Below are 21,272 nucleotides of genomic sequence, written 5' to 3' on the forward strand. Positions count from 1 at the left end.
CGGTGAGGTAACTGTTCGGTTTGGAGCACAGACCATCGATGTCATCGCCCGACGCCATTATCGTGCAGTCGTCAGCGTATTAGACCAGGGAGACTCCCTCTGGTGGTTGGGGGAGCTTCGAGATGTAGAAGTTGAACAGCAAGGGCGGTACACCTTGCTAAGGCGCATTCATTAAACGTGGTGGCACTAACCAACAACAATGTTCTGTGCGTTTGATAGTTAAAGCAAATTATGACAAAGACAAATAATGATTTCGCCTTGTTTCATTCTGAGCTGACAGCCACACGGACACGGCGAAAAAAAAAAACAAATCAGCTGGTTTACCAACACCACCTTTAATAGATTAGCCTTGGATACAACACTACCAACAACCAACAAGTATTTAAACAGATACTACATTTCACTATGGATTTGACATCAACTTTGAAAAGTTTTTCAAAATAATGTTATTAGTTTGTCAATTTTATTTGTTTTAAAATTCTCTGTTTTGTTTTAAAAATTTAAAAAAAATTTTAATATACAAATTTGTGGATTTAATTTTAGTAAAGAAATTCAAATCAAGGTAGGTTTAAATAACTACCACTAATCGATTGATTCCAATCAAGTTCATATCATCTACAGAGAATAGTACAAATGACAGTTACAACAGCCATTGTCGTTGCGGGGCTGTTGCAAATTGTGCTGCGCACATCCTTCTTCTTCGAACAGGAAAAGGATCTCTGCTCGCCGGCACCTTCACTAGCCAGTTGGATTTTCCTCATTGCACTACTGGATCTCATCTCCGATCTATGCCTCTATCCTGTACGATATATGCATTTGCCATACTTCTGTCAGGCGATGGTCGAGACCATCCTCACCATTTTGTTAACGGAATTTGGCACCCTTATCGTCTGGTGTACACTGGAGAAGCTATTTTGGCGTTTAATCAAATCCATACTGCTCGTTATGGGTATGTCTGCGAAAACGTATGCCAATTATGAGACTCTCATATTGGGCGTGACAACTACAGCGATCAGTTTGATGATATTGGCTTTTGTTGGTCAGGCGACCGATCACTTTCACTTGATACGCAGAAAATATCATCGCATGCAACGTAAAGTGTCGCTGAATCTCGAAAGGTTCCGAGAATATATTAACGGTTGTAGATGTGCTTCGTCACGTTTGCGCTGTAAAAACATGCGCGATTGCCTTTCGGATGATTCTGAGAGCATCTGTTGCCCGAAGCGTAAACGCAGACGCAGAAGATGTTGAAAGAGTGTGATCGAATGGATGGTAACGTTTCTCTATTTTCAATTGGCTCTCTGTCAGTGCAAAATGTTCGGGTTATTCCAGTCTATTTTCTATGAGGGCTTTCGTGTCGTAAGTGCGTGAGTGTATGCATATGTACGGAAATATCCGTCCGGAAATGCTAATAAAATTATATTTTTTTTAGTTCAATTGTCTTGTTATTGCTATTTTTGAGTTCGCTATAATGCATATTTATGATGCAAAGTTTATATTTATACATTCATGCATATGTACCTATGTGAACTTGTACATTCTCTGTGCTGGTGTACCTACTCAGGCATACAGTCCGGTTCACTTGGTTGGAGAAAAATATGGGCAAATATTTGATCTTGTAACACAAGGGTTTCTAATAATTCAAGCATAAGCATGCAAATTTTAAATATATTTTTTTAACTAGCAGAAAGTTTTAAACTGGGATTTATATGATTATTGTTGTATGTAGAATGAACTCTACTTTTATTAAAATCAATATCAAGTCGCATCCTTGATTTCCTTGTGTTTGTGACTTAAATTTTATGTTACGGGAATAAGTTTCCGCCCTCGTAAAAGTGGTGTCCCAGTGGCTGATACTAGATATTTTGACTATTTTTGATTTGAAGGTGTATATGTTAGGTCTTGACCGCAGTTGACATTCGTTTGAAGCGTAAATATCCTTTTTTAGCTGATGTCAAAAATATCTAATTTACATGTCCAAATGTTTCACGAATCTTGGGGTGGCGGCAACAGAGCTTTATAGCTGTTTCCCCGTCATTTTGTAGTCTACAATTTTCAGTTCGAACGCGCCATAGTACGATACTGCTCTCCAAACCATCATAGCAACATCTTCACGGCTGTGATGTCGACTTCCATTCTTAAGTCATGGAAATAGTACTGTATCCATCCGGCCCATTCAGATTAAACTTCTTTTCGTCACTAAATACTACTTTTTTCCCATTCACCGGGATCGTTATTTGTAACAGAACTCCAATCCATATGGCCCCTTGCAAAATCGATGCGGCGTTCTTTGCGAAATTTATTCAAAAGTGTTTTTTTTTTTTGTAATTTTTTATGCTTCAGAATAGTATTTCGGACAGAATAGTATATTCAGTGGCGCTTTTAGAATAGTACTTGGAACAGTACAATTGCTGGCTTTCTTCACTTTTCTTTAATTTTTACTGTTGGAAGCACGAAACTTGATGCAATCCTAAGAATCTGGCGGTTGTTTTTGGTGTTAAAGCCATCGCAGTTTTGCCTTTATAGTTCTTACTATAGGAGGCACATTGCTTCACGTAATGATCCATAACTTTAGACTTCAATAGAACTTTTTGGCGATTTGACGATCCGAAAGTCCTTCTGTTGTCCATATATCGATTTGTTCTTTTCTCGATCGATAAAATCTTTCCGATTTTCCATTTTATTAGAATTAAGAAGTTTTCGACCAAATGCTTAAAAAAACGAGCTCTTTTCACAGCTTTAATGCGCAATTAAAGTTGGCAAACTGAGCGCCTCTCGCCTAGTAAATTAATAAATCAAGCACGATATACCGTTAGATGGAATAACATTTTGATGAATGTTTATTTTCGAGCAAAGTACAGTCTTGACTTGAATTATCAGAAACCTTTGTGTTACTAGATCAAATGCGGTTGCTTTAACAACCATTTTCTTCCATACACTTTATTGCCTCTAATCAAGTGAACCGGACCGTATCGGCAGTTGTTATATGCAGTGTAAAGAAGGGCATGAATAAACAGGTTTATTGAATTTTCTGGCTTCGCACGTGTGCCTTTAAATATGCACTAAAAACACCGTAATGTTTGCGAATGAAAAAACTCACAAATCTTTCCAACACAAATGCCAACAAAGGGCAAAGTCATTCGTACTTTATAATTTATGATCTTTTGTAATATTTAAAAACCGGTTTGTTTTTCAACTAAGATTTTCACCAATCGATTTTGGATGAAAGAAAATATAATATTTAAATACTTTAAACACTAAAAAATTTCAATTTCAAGACTTGCTTAAAGACCTAAACTAATAATACTGAATTCAGCGTACCTAAATTGTTTTTGTTGTTGTAGCAGCATGAACACTCTCCATACATGTACGAGGAATGCAGATGGAGTGACAGTCCTTTCCGATAACAGGTCGTTCCGGTAACGTAGAACCGACTGTCGTGAGAATGGCGTATCCGAATTGGGTTTACCCGATGGGTGCCTAGCCCAAGTTGTTCATTTTATCGAATTATGCACCCGGTGTAATCCAACTCTTAATAAAATTTTCGAAGGTTTTGATTTGGCCCAAGTCCATTTGTTAATTTATACACAGAATCTTGGGCTGATCAAATCACAAATCAATGCAGGATGGAAAAGTTAATGAGGCTTTGTAGGGGCCATGAAGCAATAATTAAAGGTGATGTAAGTAGCCTAATTTTCACCCTGTGTTAGCCATCTTGAAGCTACTTAATAAATCCGTGTTGTCCTCTTGGAAAAGCTACTTTTTATTTCAGAGCAAATTCTAAAGAAAAAGTACTCAAAAGCGTAGAAATTAAAACTTTTGCTGAAAAAGTTAGCAGGCAATACTGTTTTGCCTATTCCATTTTGCTTAGACTTTCGCATCTTTCAATTCTATTGAAAGTTCTGTGAAAATCATTGTGAAAATTACATTGCAAGTTTTGGGACTTTTGATAAATAGCTGCCACATAGCCACATTTAGGTACGTCTTTCGTTGCAGATTATCTATCTGATTTTTTGTTAATAACTGCTTAAAATTTATGTACACAGGTGTGATTAGAGCCCGTTGCTGCCACCAATCCTTTGCGTTTCATCAAAAAAAAAGAACCCAGTTTTAAATAACAGGCATTTATCCACGTAAGCATGATTTCTGTGACAAAAAATAAAACTGACACTTAGCATCTTTTGACCACAGAAACATACGAGGGTTGCTATTAATATTTCTGGTCTACAAAGTTTTTATCAGTTTGACATTTCAAAAAAAAAATTGCTTTATCGGCTTAATATATTTAGTAATCATTTAAGTAAATTATAAGAAAAAAAATGCCAAAGAATAAGAAAATAAACGAACAAAAGATTTCTTGAAGTGCTTTATTTTTAATAGCTTAAGATTTTTCGTGAAATAACATTTTAAGTAAATTAATAAAATTGAAATTTTTAGAAGTAAGATGGACGCCTTGAACGATGAAACACGCGCTTATGGTCGAATTTCAATGTTGCCTTTTCAAAGAGGCATACAACTAAGCAACAAGTCCCTCAGGGACTTATATCGTTATGTTCAGGAAAAGTACTGCTTTCAGTACATTCCGACTTATCGATTAAATCAGGATGTACTGGAGCATTTTTTCGGGGCGATGCGTGCCAAAGGCGGGTTGTATGACAATCCTAGTCCTATGGAATTTAAATATAGATTACGAAGATATTTACTAGGTGAATGAATGCATATATTACTCATTTCTGAATAACTTAACGCTTTCTATTAACAGCACGAAATACTTCAATATCAGTTGATCGTGGCAATGTTGAGGCTGACGAAACTAACTGGCTCCGTCTCAATGATACTTCTTTAGAAACTTTACAAAGTTTGCTAACAGAAGATGAGATAGTTTCATTAAATGAGGACGCTGACTTTGATAGCTTACACGAAGATGCCCTTGAATATATTGCCGGTTACATAATACGCAAATTAAAGTTGACCGATTGTTCATGCAATGAGCCTACATTTACTTGGGTTGACACTTTATCTAAGGGCGGATTAGTTAAACCAAGTACCGAGTTCTTTGACAAAATTAAAATGTTGGAATCAGCGTTTAACCAGTTCAACGGCAGGGAGCTTTACGGTGGGATATCATTTTTACAAAAATTGTTCACATTAAGTGAAAACGTGAGTTTACGCGATGATGGTAAACGATTTTTTTTTAAATGCCGGATGCACTTTCGAATAAAGCATCTTAACCGGTGCAATAAACAAAAGAAGAGAACAATGAGCATTCGATAAGATAATTGTAAGTAAAGTATGCAATGCTTTGGGCGTATACTTGTGTTTCTGCGTATATATAAATTTATCTTTTTTTAACACAGATTTTATACTTGTAACTTTGCAGGTAATCTCGTTAAAAAATTAAATGTATGATTAGCGGGCGTGACGAAATAAAAGTGGGTTTTCCTCGTTAAGAGTTTCCACTATTCTCAAGCTGTTTTATTTATTACTTCAGTGTAGGTTCCAATCCGATGCATGGTCAAAATACATAAAGGTTGGCCAAAAAGTCTTGCGGTATTTCCGCAAGCTTGTCTTTGCAAGCGCGTAGTTCTAGTTGTATTCGTCGCATCGGTTCACGCTAGAGCTTTTTAGAAAGCTCTTTTCACGTGCTAACACGTGTTTGATTAATTGTTGTTTGCTTTTAGTCGTTCGTGAGTTATAGCGTCGCAAACATGGAGCAAAATAAAGAGAAAATACGGCATATTTTACAGTACTACTACGTTAAAGGCAAAAATGCATCTCATGCTGCCAATAAAATTTGTGCAGTTTATGGACCCGATACAGTTTCCATTTCCACCGCACAACGATGGTTTCAACGTTTTCGTTCTGGTGCAGAGGTGATCGAAGATGCGCCACGGTCCGGAAGGCCTGTCGTCGAAAATTGCGATAAAATCGCTGAATTGAAGAAGCTTGGATTCAAAAAGAAGCTCGATGTATGGGTGCCACACGACTTGACGCAAAAAAACATTTTTGCCCGTATGGATGCATGCGAATCGCTTCTGAATCGCAACAAAATCGACCCGTTTTTGAAGCGGATGGTGACGGGCGATGAAAAGTGGGTCACTTACGACAACGTGAAGCGCAAACGGTCGTGGTCGAAAAGCGGTGAAGCTGCCCAGACGGTGGCCAAGCCTGGATTGACGGCCAGGAAGGTTCTTCTGTGTGTTTGGTGGGATTGGCAGGGAATCATCCACTATGAGCTGCTCCCCTATGGCCAAACGCTCAATTCGGACCTGTACTGCCAACAACTGGACCGCTTGAATGCAGCACTCATGCAGAAGAGGCCATCTTTGATCAACAGAGGCCGAATTGCCTTCCAACAGGACAACGCCAGGCCACACACATCTTTGGTGACGCGCCAGAAGCTCCGGGAGCTCGGATGGGCGGTTTTTTTGCTTCCACCGTATAGTCTGGATCTCGCACCAAGTGATTACCACCTATTTCTGTCCATGGCGAACAAGCTTGGTAGTCGGAAGTTGTCCTCAAGAGAGTCCTGTGAAAATTGGCTCTCCGAGTTTTTTGACAATAGGGAAGCGAGCTTCTATAAGAGGGGCATTATGAAGTTGGCATCTCGTTGGGAACTCGTCATCGAACAAAACGGCGCATATTTGACTTAAATCGCATTATTATAACCAATTTTATGAACAATTGAAAATTCAATAAAAATACCGCAAGACTTTTTTGACAACCTTATATATATGTGACGCAAATCCATGGGAATAGTTAAGTTAAAAATATAAATAATTAAGTACCACTTAAAAAATAACATAAAATTATTCTATGGCCTTTTTCAATTTTTTACTATATTACATTTTGCCCTTTTTCCCTTGCTTCCAAATTGCATCAATGGATTAAGTAGCATCCGAAATCAGTTGTCAAACTTTACTTAACCTTGTATAATTGAATCATGGTAGGGACGAACGAAAACACCAAAATTGACGCCTCAAAATAAAATGTTACGTATGAATTACTATTGAGAATGAAATATCCAATCGTAACATTAGCCTTCTAACGTCATTCCTTATGACTCTTTGAATCTATTTGTATTTTAAATTATTAATATTATTAAATTTATACTTTATAAGTTAATTTATAAATATATATTATATTTTGGAGGCTCGCTTATTGCCATTTGCTATTTCTAGCCTAGCAAGCGAGTTCATATTTCATACAGCAGGTGGTGTTTTTTGAAGGCGGCGTTTTATCGTAAGTTCGTTGTTGCAGTCTAGAGTTGTATTCAAATTACCGCAGCAACTCGAGATGTGGCAGTCCCTTAGAATACGTTCCATGCTAAGAAGTGCTTTCACTCGACGTGCTTTTACTTAACCGTATAAGCTTTGCCGGGATACCTGATTAGGGCATAACATCATAACATAAGATAACATCAGACAAAGATGTTGTATCTCGATTATTTTTTCTTCAGCTTTTTACAAGATTTTTTCGGCATTAAAATTGGGATTTGTTCGAAGTCTAATTTGGTTTGCTCTCTTCGTTTTCCATTTGGCATAATTGACTGAGAGAATGTGCTAAATACTCTTGCTCAATACTTAATTATGAGCTACACATTTTAGGACAACATACATGCAGATGTGTATGTATGTGTAGTATTGGTTGTATACCGCAACAGGCCGATGAACAGACAGTCGAAGCACGCTTGACTTCGCAAAACAAAGCAAAAATACATACAGCCATGCATATAAGCACTGAAAGTGGTAATCTATCTACGTAAAAACGATGACTGCAAGCGATTGGAACGATGATAGCAACGTCGAATATACTCGTACGTACGCATAGTATTTGCAAGTCACAAGATGAGTATTAGCGGTGTTTTAATTAATCACAATTGACATCTACATACATAAGCGCAAAGTAGGCGTTCACTGAAGTATCGTGTTATTTTACGATGCCGATTTGACGCAATATTTGACAAGCTGGTGCGAAATATTCATTTTTAGAGCTACATCCGTCAAAGAAGAACCTTTTCGAACTGCTATGAATGTAACAGGAAAGAAATGAGCACTTAAAGCCGAAGGTATGCGCAAGGCAAGACCATTTACTAAAAGGTTTATACCTGTGAAACCGGAATTATTTAATAAAGAATATTTGTTAGTTGCCAAGATTTGGCAGCACAAAATTACAATTTTTCCACTTAAGCAATTTGCGATTGTTTCGCTAAAAAATGTTTGGCTTTTTGAGCTAAACCAATAATAGAAGAATTTTTTTCACTATGAGCGATTTCATGTCAAGTGATCCAAGTATTTTGAAAATTGTCGTACATTTTTTTTAATTGGTTTACTTGCAGGCTCGCATATACCAGGTATATACCTATGAACTGAGACTTTTTTTTTCAATTTCAAACGTTTATTAACAAAAAATGGTTACAAATTTAATCTTCAAAATAATAATCATCGCTAGTGACACATTTTCCCCATCTCTCAGGCAATTTGTGGATGCCGCGCCAAAAAAATTAACCGTCTTTGGCCGCAAACCAATCATCGAGCCATTTTTTGGCTTCTTCGTGAGAATTGAAGCGCTGCTCGGAAAGTGCATGGCCCATCGATGCAATCAAATGATAATCGGAAGGCGCCAGGTCTGGTGAGTAAGCCACATGCACCAGCGGTTCCCAATCGTACGTCTCCACCAATTCTCGGGTCGCTCTTGTTCGATGTGGCGGTGCATTGCCATCGAGAAAAATTACTTTGTGACGCCGATCGGCGTATTCTGGGCGTTTTCGGTGTATAGCGCTGTTCAAATCGGCCAATTGTCGTTGGTAGCGTGCACCGTCAACTGTTTCACCTAGTTTTAATAGCTCGTACCAAATCATACCACGCTGATCCCAGAAAACACACAGCATTGCCTTGCGGTCGAAGCGATTTTTTTGGCCGGTGTTTTTGGCTTGTGGTCGGGCGGACCATACGATCGTTTACGCTTGCGATTGGAGAAGTACACCCATTTTTCATCACCCGTTACGATTCGATGCAAAAAAGACTTCCTTTTGAACCGGGAGAGCAACATTTCTCAAGTGGTTTCACGATGTCGGCAAATCGTAGTTTGAAGGCACGAAATTCGACATTTTTAAGAGGAAAAAAAATGCATTGTTGTATGAAACGTAACAAACAATGAACTGAATATTGTTGACAGATGCCAGACGAAAAAAACTAGACATTTGGGAAGATTTAAAAATACTCCTAGCGACATCTATGGACTAATAGCTGAAAGTCTCACTTCATAAGTATATACCTGGTAATAGGTAAGTAAACTGAAAAAGTGTAACAAAAATGTAATAATTTTGAGATTAATTCAATGTTGAAAGGTTTTGTATAGAATTTTTCAGAGTGAAATATCTCCAGTGAATTTTAATATTTCTATAAAATATTGTTCTTGAATTTTATAAGACAAAATATATTTAATTAAATAAAACTGGTGCATTTTTCAATACTTCAAGCGCCGCAGCGGTAGCCGAAGGGATTGGTGCGTGACTACCATTCGGAACTCACAGAGAGAACGTAGGTTCGAATCTGAGTGAAACACCAAAATTAAGAAAACGATTTTTCTGATAGCGGTCGCTCCTCGAAAGGCAAGGGCAAACCTCTGAGTGTATTTCTGCCATGAAAAAGCTCTTCATAAAAAATCATTTGCCCTTCGGAGCCGGGTTTAAACTGCAGGTCTCTCCATTTGTGGAATAACATCATCACAAATAGGAGGAAGAGCTCGGCCAAACACCTAACCGAAGTGTACGCGCCAATTAATTATACATTTTTTAAACGTTTATGAAGTAAACACATTTCGATTTTATTAATTGTTGTTGGTAGCATTGACTTGCCACAAGTTTTAGAAGTTCACTTCAGATTAAAACGCGCTGGTGACTGAAAACACAGAGCATTCACCTCTTTCCGAAGCGTTTACCGTTGTTTTGATCAGTCTGTCAGGCCTTACATATAATTTAAATTTTTGGTATTCTCGAAATACATACAGTTGCAATCGCAGCATATTGACACACTACAATAAAACCCCTATAACTCAAAGTTCCAAGCATTTCAAAAATAAAAAAAAGAAATTAAACAAAATTGTCATCAAAATTTCAGACTTTTTAAGTCAGAATTTTTCGAATAATTTTAGATATGCAGTTTTGTAGGCCATTAAAGTTTCGTAAGCCCATTGTGCAAGTTTGTTCGGGTTGATTTTTGATAATTTTTTATTGTTTCGTTAATGGTTAATGGTTTGCCATTAAATCTAGAAATTTATATTATAATTTTTTTTTTAATTTAAAAATTGGAAAAGTAATGAATTACAATCACAATGGTTTTAAAAGCATTAGCTAAATCTAGAAATTAAATATTCTGATTAATCTAATTCCGCAGTTATAGAAAGCCGATCACAGATGAGTTTAAGGTATACAAATTTCTCCCGACAAGAACTTTGTTTCTGGCAAATTTTGTCCTTCTTGGTTGGGGCGATAACCAATTAAGCGATTTGGGCGCACCAGTCGTTTCTTTCTCGTGCTGACTAGCGTCATATCTATTTCGTTGTTGGAAAATGCTGATACCCTAATCCATACACTGGTATAAGGGCGCAGGACATGTGTAAAAAGTGAAAAAATTTAAACTTACGTAATAACTGTCGTAATTGCTTGAAGAATACTGCATTGACGTGTGCTTTAGTGCCCTTTTTTTCTTTCTTTTCCGCAATCGTATATTGAATTTTGTCCTCATAGCCCGGTTTTCTGAAATGAAGAGAGGAACAGTTATTTTAGCAACTTGATGTTTGCTATTTACAAGCGTTGAGATTATACTTATACATATCTACAATAAAGTGGCTGACCAAAAAAGGTTATACAATTAATTCTATTTTACCACTTCTGCCAAAACATTTTGGCAAAATATTAAGATTGACGTGAGCTGGACCGATTGGCAAATACCACCAAAAATCAAGTTTTCTTATAGTTAAAAAAAAAGTTTTTAGTCAAGAAGTTACATCAGTTACCTACTCCTGCCAATCTGAATACAAGTATGTTCGACAAAAAATGGGCACTCACGCCACAGGATGGATGTATGGATGTACGAAGTAGTTGTTCTTACGATTTTAACATACGGACACCTTGTTTGGTGGGAAGCTATTCGGAAGGGCTCAATAATCTGGGGAAGGTGCAAAGGAGTGCTTATATGGGCATCACCGGAGCATGTAGAGCTTGTCATAGTGTTGCCCTCAATGTCTTTTTGCACTTTCTTCACACCGACTTTTACGTTATTTCCATCGCTGCTCAAAGTGTAATCAGGTTAAAGAAGGTTGTCCTCTATAGGCAATCTTTCAAGGGACATGCCTGAATCTTGAGGTAGTTAACAAAGTATTTCTCTAAACTTCGTACAGATCTCCACAAACTGGAGTTTAAGGATCGTACCAGGGCAATCTTTTCAAGTAACCAGCATTAGCACGAGGCGAAAATCTGTACTGAGGCTGGTACCTCTGCCTTCACTGACGACACCAAGATGGAATCATAAGTCAAAGTAGGAGTTTTCTCTAAATCAACCAATTTATCTATTTTCTTCAAATTATTGAATACTGCCCAGTAATATTTCTCTGAGCTCGGTTCCTGGGCATAGAAACATAGAGGGAAATGAAATTGCTGTTGATCCCGCCTGGAAGGGGCGACTGAATTGGTCTGAGAGGTCTCCCACCCGGTCATCGGAATCTCACTGTATTATGTTAAAGGAGAATTACACAACTTATATCTCATAAAATTGTAGAACAGATGGAGTTCCATTTCTTCACACTTTTTTTTAATGCTCAAGAACAACTCAATTTTTAAGAGGCATAATTTTTTTTTTTGGTTGGTTGACGGATGCCTGGTGGAATTCGTGGAAAGCTTCTGCTCCCTCGGTTCCATTATCACGGCAGATGGTGGAGCAGATGACTAAACTACGAATATTCGGCTCATGCGTGAAGTCCGTATTATAGTACGGAAGCGAAACATGGCTGGCATCTAACACCATCACACAGAGGCTAAAATCCTTCGTCAACAAATGCGTCCGCATCATCTGCAGAATATTCTGGCCAAACACTATCAGTAACGACACACTGTGGAGATTAACGAACGAGGAACCCACCGCGTTCGAGGAACGAACCGTGTACGATGGAAGAGTCTGGTCGAGGCCCTATGCTCTCGAGAGGAGTGAACAAGGAAAAAATAATATTAATTTTTCACATGTCGAACTCATTAATAATTAAACCTGAAGTCAACATTAAGTCATAGAGAAGAGACTTTGCAATACTCTGCAGTGCGATTATATCCCAAAGAAAAGCTCCAAATCCACCTGCACCAAATGAGCGCTACTCAAATCGAGAGATTGGGCGAAGAATCGGAAGATCAAAGGCAGTAGTGCGCATACGAATGCAATAAAAAAACAGACGCAAGGCAGATTACCTAAAATGAGAAAAACCGGTGTGCAAGCCTGTGTTGAAAACACAGCGCAGACAAGCGCGTTTGGACTTCGCTCAAAAACACAAGCAGTGGGAAACTGAGTGGGACAATGTTGTGTTCTCCAATGAAAAAAAAAAAACATCAACCTACATGACCCAGAGTCGTACAGTTTTTACTGGTACGTAATAACAACGTTCTTATGCCAAAATTGTTGGTGGTGGTAGCATTACCATATGGTGTGGGTGGGCTGCATGCAAACCCGATTTGAATTTGGTGGAGAGCCTCTGGGGGTGAATGGCAAACAAAATGTATGGACAAAAAGAGCAAGGACACCAATATAAGACTGTACTAAAGCTCATATTTGAATCAATGCCATAAGCGTTAAAGCTCAAAATTTAGTGAAATCAATGCCATAAGCGTACTTTTGAAGTTATTAATAAAAAAGGAGGACCAATTAATTATTGAAAGTTCTGTAAATATGTCTATATTAAAAATGAAGTTGATGCGTTTATACGAATATATTCTTATTTTTAGTATTATATCTAAAATGTAACAATTTAAGTACAACAACAACAATGAAACTTAGATTCTACACGCAATCTAAATTTCGTTTGACAAACAATATTGGTTATTGACAAACAAGTTGTTGTGAGCAAAGCATTGACTAAAGAGAGGGAGAGAGAGAGAGAGGAGTAGCAAAGCTAAATTAAGAGTGCGTTTGTACGAATGTGTGGTACTGTATAGGCCGGTAAGAAATAAACTACCTTCAGATTAAATTATGTAATGTATTAGCGAAAACCCGCCCGTTCCGCTGGTCGTCTTTAAAAAAATCTAGATTAATTAATTAAATTAAGCCGAAAAATACTGTGTGTATTTTATAAAAATTCTCGCGCATGAATAGTAATGAAAGAAGTTTTAAATAGTTTGATGTGATTTACTTTATTACTTTACTACGCAGGTAGTACGTAAATATATGAATGATATAGGTAATATCTCATATTAGCATAACCTTTCTGCAAAAAATTAAGGAAACGATCACCAATCACGCCGGCAATGATACAATGAATTTTTCACTATAACTGACTTCAGATTAACGTTTATATAATAAGCGTATATGTAACATTTTTTTTATTTTTAATGATAAGTGGTCTTCCTCTTCCTCTTCCTGTAGCTATTCCTTTTCCTCTTCCATCTCCATCTCCAGCTCCATCTCTTTTCTTTATCCCGGAAACGGGCAGTACTTCACTTGAAAGCTTTCATCAACAGCTTCCATCTGATACCCATATTGTACAAACACATCCAAGGGTACCTTGGTCCACCTTTTCGGCTATATCTCGAGACCCTGGTCACTCAGGGATCTAAAAAATACTCTGTATTAAAGCACTCATCAGTAGCTTTGATTTGATACCCACAATGTAAAAACACATCCTAGGGTTACCCCGGTCCTCGTTTTGGCCTTCGGCACCGCCACCTGGTGGCGAGTGGAATCAATAAGCATATTATACTAACCTTCACCGTGGGAAAATATATATATATACCAATTTTCGTAATAATCGGCCCAGACACACACGACCAAAATGTATTCAATTCTAATGAATGCTATGTGCGGTACAAAAAATACGTGCGGCAAATAGAAAAAACACACTCACTTAACCGACGCACCGCACACACACGCGTTATCGGATTTCAGCCAAACTTCACAGAAACCTTTGCCAAAGCAACACCAACAATGTGTGAAACTTTCATTGTTTTTTTGCTTACACGCGTTGCTGAGATTACCCCGGACAAACGCACACTTTTTTCGGCTTAATTTTTATATACTATATAGAAGAAGATAACAAAAACATATTGTTTTTCCCCGGGAGTAGCAATGTGCACCAGCTTCCGTTAGTAATAAAACATTCATCGAAGCGCTTTCAATTAGCATCCGCATTTTAGTCCACATTTTTATTATATAATCGACTTTTTATACAAGTCTAACAACATTCCATACGAAAAAAAAGTATCACAACAATCACCGCATTCATGGAATGTGCACTTTTAATTAAAAAAAAAATCGGATGTGTAGTAAATAAATTTATAATTAATAGTCATAGTTTTTTGTTGTTAGTACTACGCATATTTTATATGAAGAAAATTAAGGGAATAATGAATGAATGGTAGTGCAAAAAAGTAGGGAAACATTTACTAAATTTCCGGTGTATGCACTACTATGTAACTTTTCAATAGAATCACATGAACTTTGGGTTTATTAGAACGTGCATGCAATCGCAAATACAATTTCATATGAATTTGCTAAGACCTTGTTGACGGCTTCTGGCTCAACTTCATAAATGGCTTGACATACAGTGACTCACAGCTTATTTGATGCAGCCAAAAAAAATTATTAAAATATCAAATATATTTTATGGTATTTCCATTACAGAAAAAAATCGTATATATTTTTTTATTGTTAAATAACATGTTTTATTTAATAACAAAAATGCTTCCTCATAAGAAATTAAAATAGTTCAGTTACAGTTTTGAGGTCACAGCTTAAATGATGCACTAAATTAAAAGTATTAAAAAAACTGTGTTTATGTTAATACAAGGTGGGGTGGGTTTTTTTGAGAATGGTAACACAAATGACATGTCAAATGAGTTCATAATTTACTTAAAGGTTTGACATTTACGAAATGGGACACTATAAGCTTCAACAAAATTGGGAAATATTGAAAACCTCTTTTCCAAAGTGGTGAGTCTTCTTCTTCTTTTCTGATGAAGCTCATTTTCACATCGATGGCTACGTCAATAAGCAAAATTGTCGGATTTGGGACTCAGAAAATCCACACGTTACTGTAGAGAAGCAAATGCATCCACAACGAGTCACTGTTTGGTGCGGTTTTTGGTCTGGCGGCATCATCGGGCCATTTTTTTTTCGAAAATGAACGTGGAGCCGTGGTTACAGTAAATGGTGAGCGTCACCGTGACATGCTCAACGAGTTGTTTCCAAAAATTGAAGAGGATGACATGGACAACATTTGGTTTCAACAGGACGGTGCAACTTGTCACACTGCCAAAGTTACACTCGAACTTTTGGCTACCGTTTTTGAAAACCGAATAATCAGCCGAAATTCCGATATCAATTGGCCGCCTCGGAGCTGTGATTTATTTTTTGTGGAGAGCCGTTAAGGACAAATGCTATGTGAACCATCCAGAGACGATTGTTGCTTAAAAACACGAAATCGAAGTTGCCATTCATGAAATTGGAGCCCAAACAATCGAAAATGTGCTTAAAAATTGGGTTGGATCGAATGGCCTACTGTAAAGCCCATCGTGGCAGTCATTTGAACGATATTATTTTTCATTCATAAATGACACTGTTCAATCTTCAAAATAAAAAAAAAAGTTTCAAAAAATATTGATTAGTTTTTTTTTATAGCCGATTCAAAAAGCAAATTTTACATGGTCCACCCTGTATTTAATATTTCGATTTCATGATTACGGCTAATACTTAATGGGTATCCCTTTTGATTCAGAACAGCTTTTAATCGGGAATACATAGATTATACTAGTTTTGCTGTATAATCGGAACTAATTTCATTCCATTCTTCCTGTAGTGCCTGTTTCAGATCAGAAGCATATGAAATATTGTGGTTTCTTATTTTATTTTCCAGCCGAGACCACAAATTCTCAATAATGTTGAGATCTGGACTCTGTGCAGGTGTCTGTACTACATGTGGGCAGTTCCAGATAAGCCAAGTTTTTACAATACCAGACGTATGCTTAGCATCGTTGTCTTGGTGGAACCTAACGAATCCCTAATGCCCATTTTATCCGCACTTTGTACTAAATTATCTTTTAGCAGACCCAGATATCTCTCTTTATTCATGTTTCCTTCGATAAATGTTCAATTTCCGACGCTTGAATAGGACATGCAACCCCATACCATCACACTGCCCCCGCCATGTTTAACTGTAGACGCAAATTACATGGTTGAAGCGCGGTGTTTGGTTTTCTCGAAATGCAGGACTTCCCATCAGACCTGAAAAGGTTAAATTTGCTTTCATCCGCAAAAACAACGGTCTTCCAGAACTAAATGTCTTTGTTCAAATGCTGTCTGCAAAACTCTATTATTTCTTTTCTATTACGAGCATTAATCAACGGCTTATTTCGGGCAGTCCTTCTATGAAAATTTTCTTCGCACAGAACCGTTTCAGGGTTACAGATCTTGCCTAAGTATTTTGCGACTTTGTTCGTTAGTTTCGGAGAGCTTAAATCGGGTTTTTCTTTAACTTTGCGAACAATCCACCTCTTATCTGCACCATTAAATATTTATTTGGCGCAGATCTGCCCTTATCTTCTATCCTGTTTTCGTGGTGAAACCTTTCTATAATATGCTGGACAGTTGAGGAACTAATAGCAACAATTTCTGCAATTTTTCGTTGAATTCTGCCCTCTTTATAATGACCAAAAACGTCTACCCTTTTTTCAAGTGAGGTCCGTTTTCCCATTTTAAAAAATTTAAATTTTTTCAACTTTTCTTTATAAAATTTTTTTGAAAATGACTTAGGACGTTAAGTTCAACAGAAAAAAATACATTTCACCGTTATTGCATTCTCAGAGAAAATATGAAATACACTGCATTATTTAAGCTGTGAGCATATTTTGATGAGAAAACTATATGTTTCTATATTTTTTCAGCAAGCTTTGTTTTTGTTATTGTTCTTTCTGCAGTGGTAAACAGTACATACATATCTCATTACAAGTCGTATACATTTTTTTTATTAAATTTAATAAACATCGAGTCATTTTCTTTTTTCTAAAAAAGTATTATCTGCATCAAATAAGCTGTGAGACACTGTAATTTAGCAGGAAAAATTAGCAATGATGCCTCCACTGGAAGACCCCATGAGTTGTCAATGTGATCACCAACTTCGGCTTCTCAAAAATAACGTGCGACCTTTCCAATTCTTTATGTATTATAGCAATTCTTTAATAGCCTTGAAAATGAAAATGCGTCTAAGCAGAAAAAAATATTTTCTGCCCAGTTCGAGTTGCTCTGAGATTCAAATTGAGAAAAGCTACAGGAGAGGGTTATCCTATACCTCTTATTTAGTCAAACATATCAAATATATATATAAAAAATGCGAGATATTCGGCTAATTTAATTGTTGCGATCGATAGCTATTCAATGTTCTTGGATTGAGTTGTAACAGTAACTACAACAGCAATCTTGTCAGCACGCACCGTAAATCAACTAGCAAGCCAGTGGCTAGTTAATCACTTTGAAAAAATTGTCATATTTTGCGGCATCATTAAGCGAAAAGAGGGAAGGTTAAAAGGAAGAGCAAAGTAGATATTCAAGCAATGGCAATTAAGAATTGCGAGTTGAGAAACGGTGTATGCTAATAATATAATTAATAAAATTCCACAAGCATCTTAAATCAAAGTCGGAGGTCTCCTGCGGGGTAGTTAAAACGTGAGAGACAGATGTCTGAATCTTAGCCTCGCGAAAGCAGGACAGCTCAGGAGTAAACTCTAAGATAACTCCACCCGACTGCTTGAACAGAACTGCAGCGGACAACGGGTAAGGGGTAATGGGTTGACGGTTGAGATTTAAGCATAAAATTTGTATACACAGATGGCTCAAAGCTCGAGGGCAGGGTGGGCAGAGATGTATACTCCGAGCATCTGGGGATCTCCTTCAGTTTTCGGCTCCCCGACTACAGGCTGAACTGATGGCAATAATGAAAGCCGCGATACTGGTACAGTGTGATGCGATATCTGGAAATGGCATCTACATTTCCACTGACAGCCAGGCGGCGATAAAATCCCTCACAAAACAGTCGACAACCTCCCAGGTAGCCCTAAAATTCCGAACATCTCTTAACGAGATGGCTGAGTCATTTCGCTTAAGGATAATATGGGTTCCTGGTCATCGCGACATTAAGAGTAGCTGCAGAGCCGACGAACTAGCTAGACTCGGCACCAAGTTGACCGATGAGTACATAGACAATGACATAGGCATGCCCTTACAAACATGTAAGCTACTTATCCTTGAAGAAATCATAAGGAAAGCAAACGAGAGATGGCGTAATGAAGTCACCTGCAAAATCGCCCGTCAACTGTGGCCGACTCTCAATGCTAAACGCACAGAATCTTTGCTAAGCCCAAATAAGCACAGTCATAGCACACTGATTTCAGTAATATAGGGGCATTGTCTAATAGGTAGGCACACACGCAGAAGTTGTCTTGATGAGGAAGAGACAATCTTGCATCTTCTGTGCCATTGTCCTGCTCTATCCAGACGGAGATTTTTTATTCTATTTTTTAACGAATTGGAAGATCTCAGTTCTGCAGATATAGGAGGTATTCTAAAATTTTTGAAAAGCACACACACTTGTTTTAGTAGAAATAGGGAAAGCTCTCCACTCGGCATCACAATGCGCTATGAGCCTGAGTGTGTCCCACAGAACAACCGCTTCAACGTAACCTAACCTAAGTATAAAATTGCATAGCAATGACGGCGGAATATTTCGATTCATTTATATTTTCTCCGAATGGTTGAAGACTCAGGGTTACTTTTCTGATTACTTGATGACAATTTGTTTGTTCACAAGCAACAATAGGCAAATAACAAGCAAATAATATTCGATTTGCAAAAGATAATCCATAAACTTATTGATAATTTAGAAAGAAGTTGTTGTTTTGCAACAAGGAACTTCAACAAATTGCTTCAAAAATATAGCAAATGAAAAGATTGCACTACACAATTAATTTTATGATAACCACAAAATGTCAGCCGGGAACGGTTCCCCGTCACAATTGTGTTTAAGGGGGGAGCCTGGTTTATGAGGTCTAAAAATTGCATCTCTTTGCGATTTTGTTTTTTTTTTTAAGGAAAAAATTAATTTAGCACTGCAAAGTTTTTTCTATCTTTTAATGAACTTTTAAAAAGTATAAAAAATTTTTGTACTGGTTAAAATAAGTTGAAAAAAATGTTTAACATAGAAACTAGTAGAGCGCCGCAACGCTGGAGTTTCCAACTGGCGTACAAGATACAGCTCGTAATTATTATCTAAAGCAAAAAATTCAAATGGGTTTCTAATTATCATGATTTTTTATTCTAGATGAACTAAGAAAACTGAGAGAAATTCCAAAATTTCAGCTTTTTGGAGGGTTAAAGAAAAAAATGCCTTTCTATAAAAAAAAAATCAACTTGGTATAAAAATCTTGAAATTTTTTTTATCTATTTTGTTAATTCAAATAGAAGAGAATTTAATACTGAAGGGAACAAGCTATGATTCATTTCAAAAGCTTCATTCGTTTTTTTTTTCATTCATGTACGCCAATTCAAAGAAATCATAAAAATGTAAAGTCGAGAAAAGAAGATAAAGTTTGTTCTATAGCTGTCCGGTCACAGCGTAACTACCTAACGGTCGCCTACCTTTGGCTTTGTATCTACGGAAATATTCAGAATTAGGCTCTGTAACTTTGTGTGAATATTCTGAAATATATTAGGAATCGCTTAAAACGAAAAAAAAAAAAATGATTTTTTTGACCTTATAAACCAGGCTGCCCCCTTAACCGACTGATTTTTCCGACGGAAGTGGATCAGCTGAACCCGTTAACCGCTGCATCTGCTGCAATTATATTTCGGGCATGAGGCAGCTTCCATATAAGCGATGGGTAGAACTCCGGTTAAGACTCCCTCCATTAATGAGAGTAGTAGGTTTGGCAGCCTTAGAATCTTCCTAGACCAGCACCGATTCACCTGAAATCCAAAGATCTTTGAAAACTTGCATTTCAGTATTCTCCGCTTGCATTCGCTCACCACAAATAACCGAGGGAGCCCCTCATTATCTCTAGCAGAATCTTTTCAAGGATGCCCTGCCAACTAGCTCGACTATCGTATATCTGTTCTACGTAACCGGTATGACCCGGATTTATATCTGGCCAAGAACTGTCACTTCAGCAGCATTCCCCGTTGGAGATGTTTATGCTGCTACAACGACAATCATATGGTTTCCTGGCAATGAAAGCGAAATACTCACATACGGCAATTAGAGAAGTCATGCATTTGCCGATTAATATCGGACGCACCATCAGTGAGGTAAGAGTTTTGCTTGCTAGCAGGCAATCAGAATAAATGTAATACTTTTATAGAGACTACTTCCGTTTATGAAAAAAACTTGGCCATTAAAATGTTATTGGGGTGCGATGGGGTGTAAGTGAGAAGAAATCGTAAGGGTAGGAATTAATAGTGGCACCGAGGGCACTTATAAGCTTTGTGCTCCCAAAACTGGCGTTAATATCCATCTTAACAAAACGACACGCATTTATACCCGGCCAAAGCCTGCACACTCTCAATAGCATACTCCAAAAATATATGGGAAATGTGTCATAGTCATTAATATACTCGCACTCTAATGACACAATTCATTAGAATTATGACACGAATAGTTGACTTCAGCATCATTTATTTCAAATTTTCATTATCAACGCAATTTGTATGGTCCAATTAACAGGTTCATTATTAAGCGCAGACCTTTGAACTTGAACCTCACAGTGATGATAAGAAATTTCATTCCATTATTTTAGTCGAATGATTTATTCATGTGAAATAAAATCATTTACGGCGTTATAAAATAAAATAATTTATAAGAAAATATATTTCTCTTTTATTTATTGGGTATTGCGCCAAAAAATTAAAGGTCCCAAACAAACTTGAATTTCATAATCATCTATTTTAGCAATACCAATTATATACAAAGAAATGTCTGATTAGCGACGTTTGGTATCCGTATGCAAATAAAACAAGTTCATTCTAAATTGT

General features: G+C 37.2%; 2 protein-coding genes across 4 annotated transcripts in view; one reads left to right on the plus strand and one right to left on the minus strand.

The window, feature by feature from the left end:
* Positions 1-21,272, minus strand: part of LOC129237235 (ATP-binding cassette sub-family D member 3) — a 56,532-nt gene that overhangs the window by 10,489 nt on the left and 24,771 nt on the right. For all 3 annotated transcript variants that reach the window (XM_054871820.1, XM_054871819.1, XM_054871818.1), the window contains one exon: positions 10,647-10,759. In XM_054871820.1, the coding sequence (XP_054727795.1) occupies positions 10,647-10,759 (113 nt within the window). The remainder of the gene's footprint in view (positions 1-10,646; positions 10,760-21,272) is intronic.
* On the plus strand, positions 453-1,437 carry LOC129237236 (uncharacterized). The gene is made up of 2 exons (XM_054871821.1): positions 453-562; positions 622-1,437. The coding sequence occupies exon 2, from the start codon at positions 634-636 to the stop codon at positions 1,249-1,251; it is 618 nt and encodes a 205-aa protein (XP_054727796.1). The 5' UTR covers positions 453-562; positions 622-633; the 3' UTR covers positions 1,252-1,437.

The sequence above is a fragment of the Anastrepha obliqua genome, chromosome 2 (genome assembly GCF_027943255.1).
Source record: "Anastrepha obliqua isolate idAnaObli1 chromosome 2, idAnaObli1_1.0, whole genome shotgun sequence".
NCBI lineage: Eukaryota > Metazoa > Arthropoda > Insecta > Diptera > Tephritidae > Anastrepha > Anastrepha obliqua.

Bases quoted from the DNA above. Each gene is read 5' to 3' on its own strand.
- LOC129237236 (XM_054871821.1), top strand. From the start codon at position 634: ATGACAGTTACAACAGCCATTGTCGTTGCGGGGCTGTTGCAAATTGTG.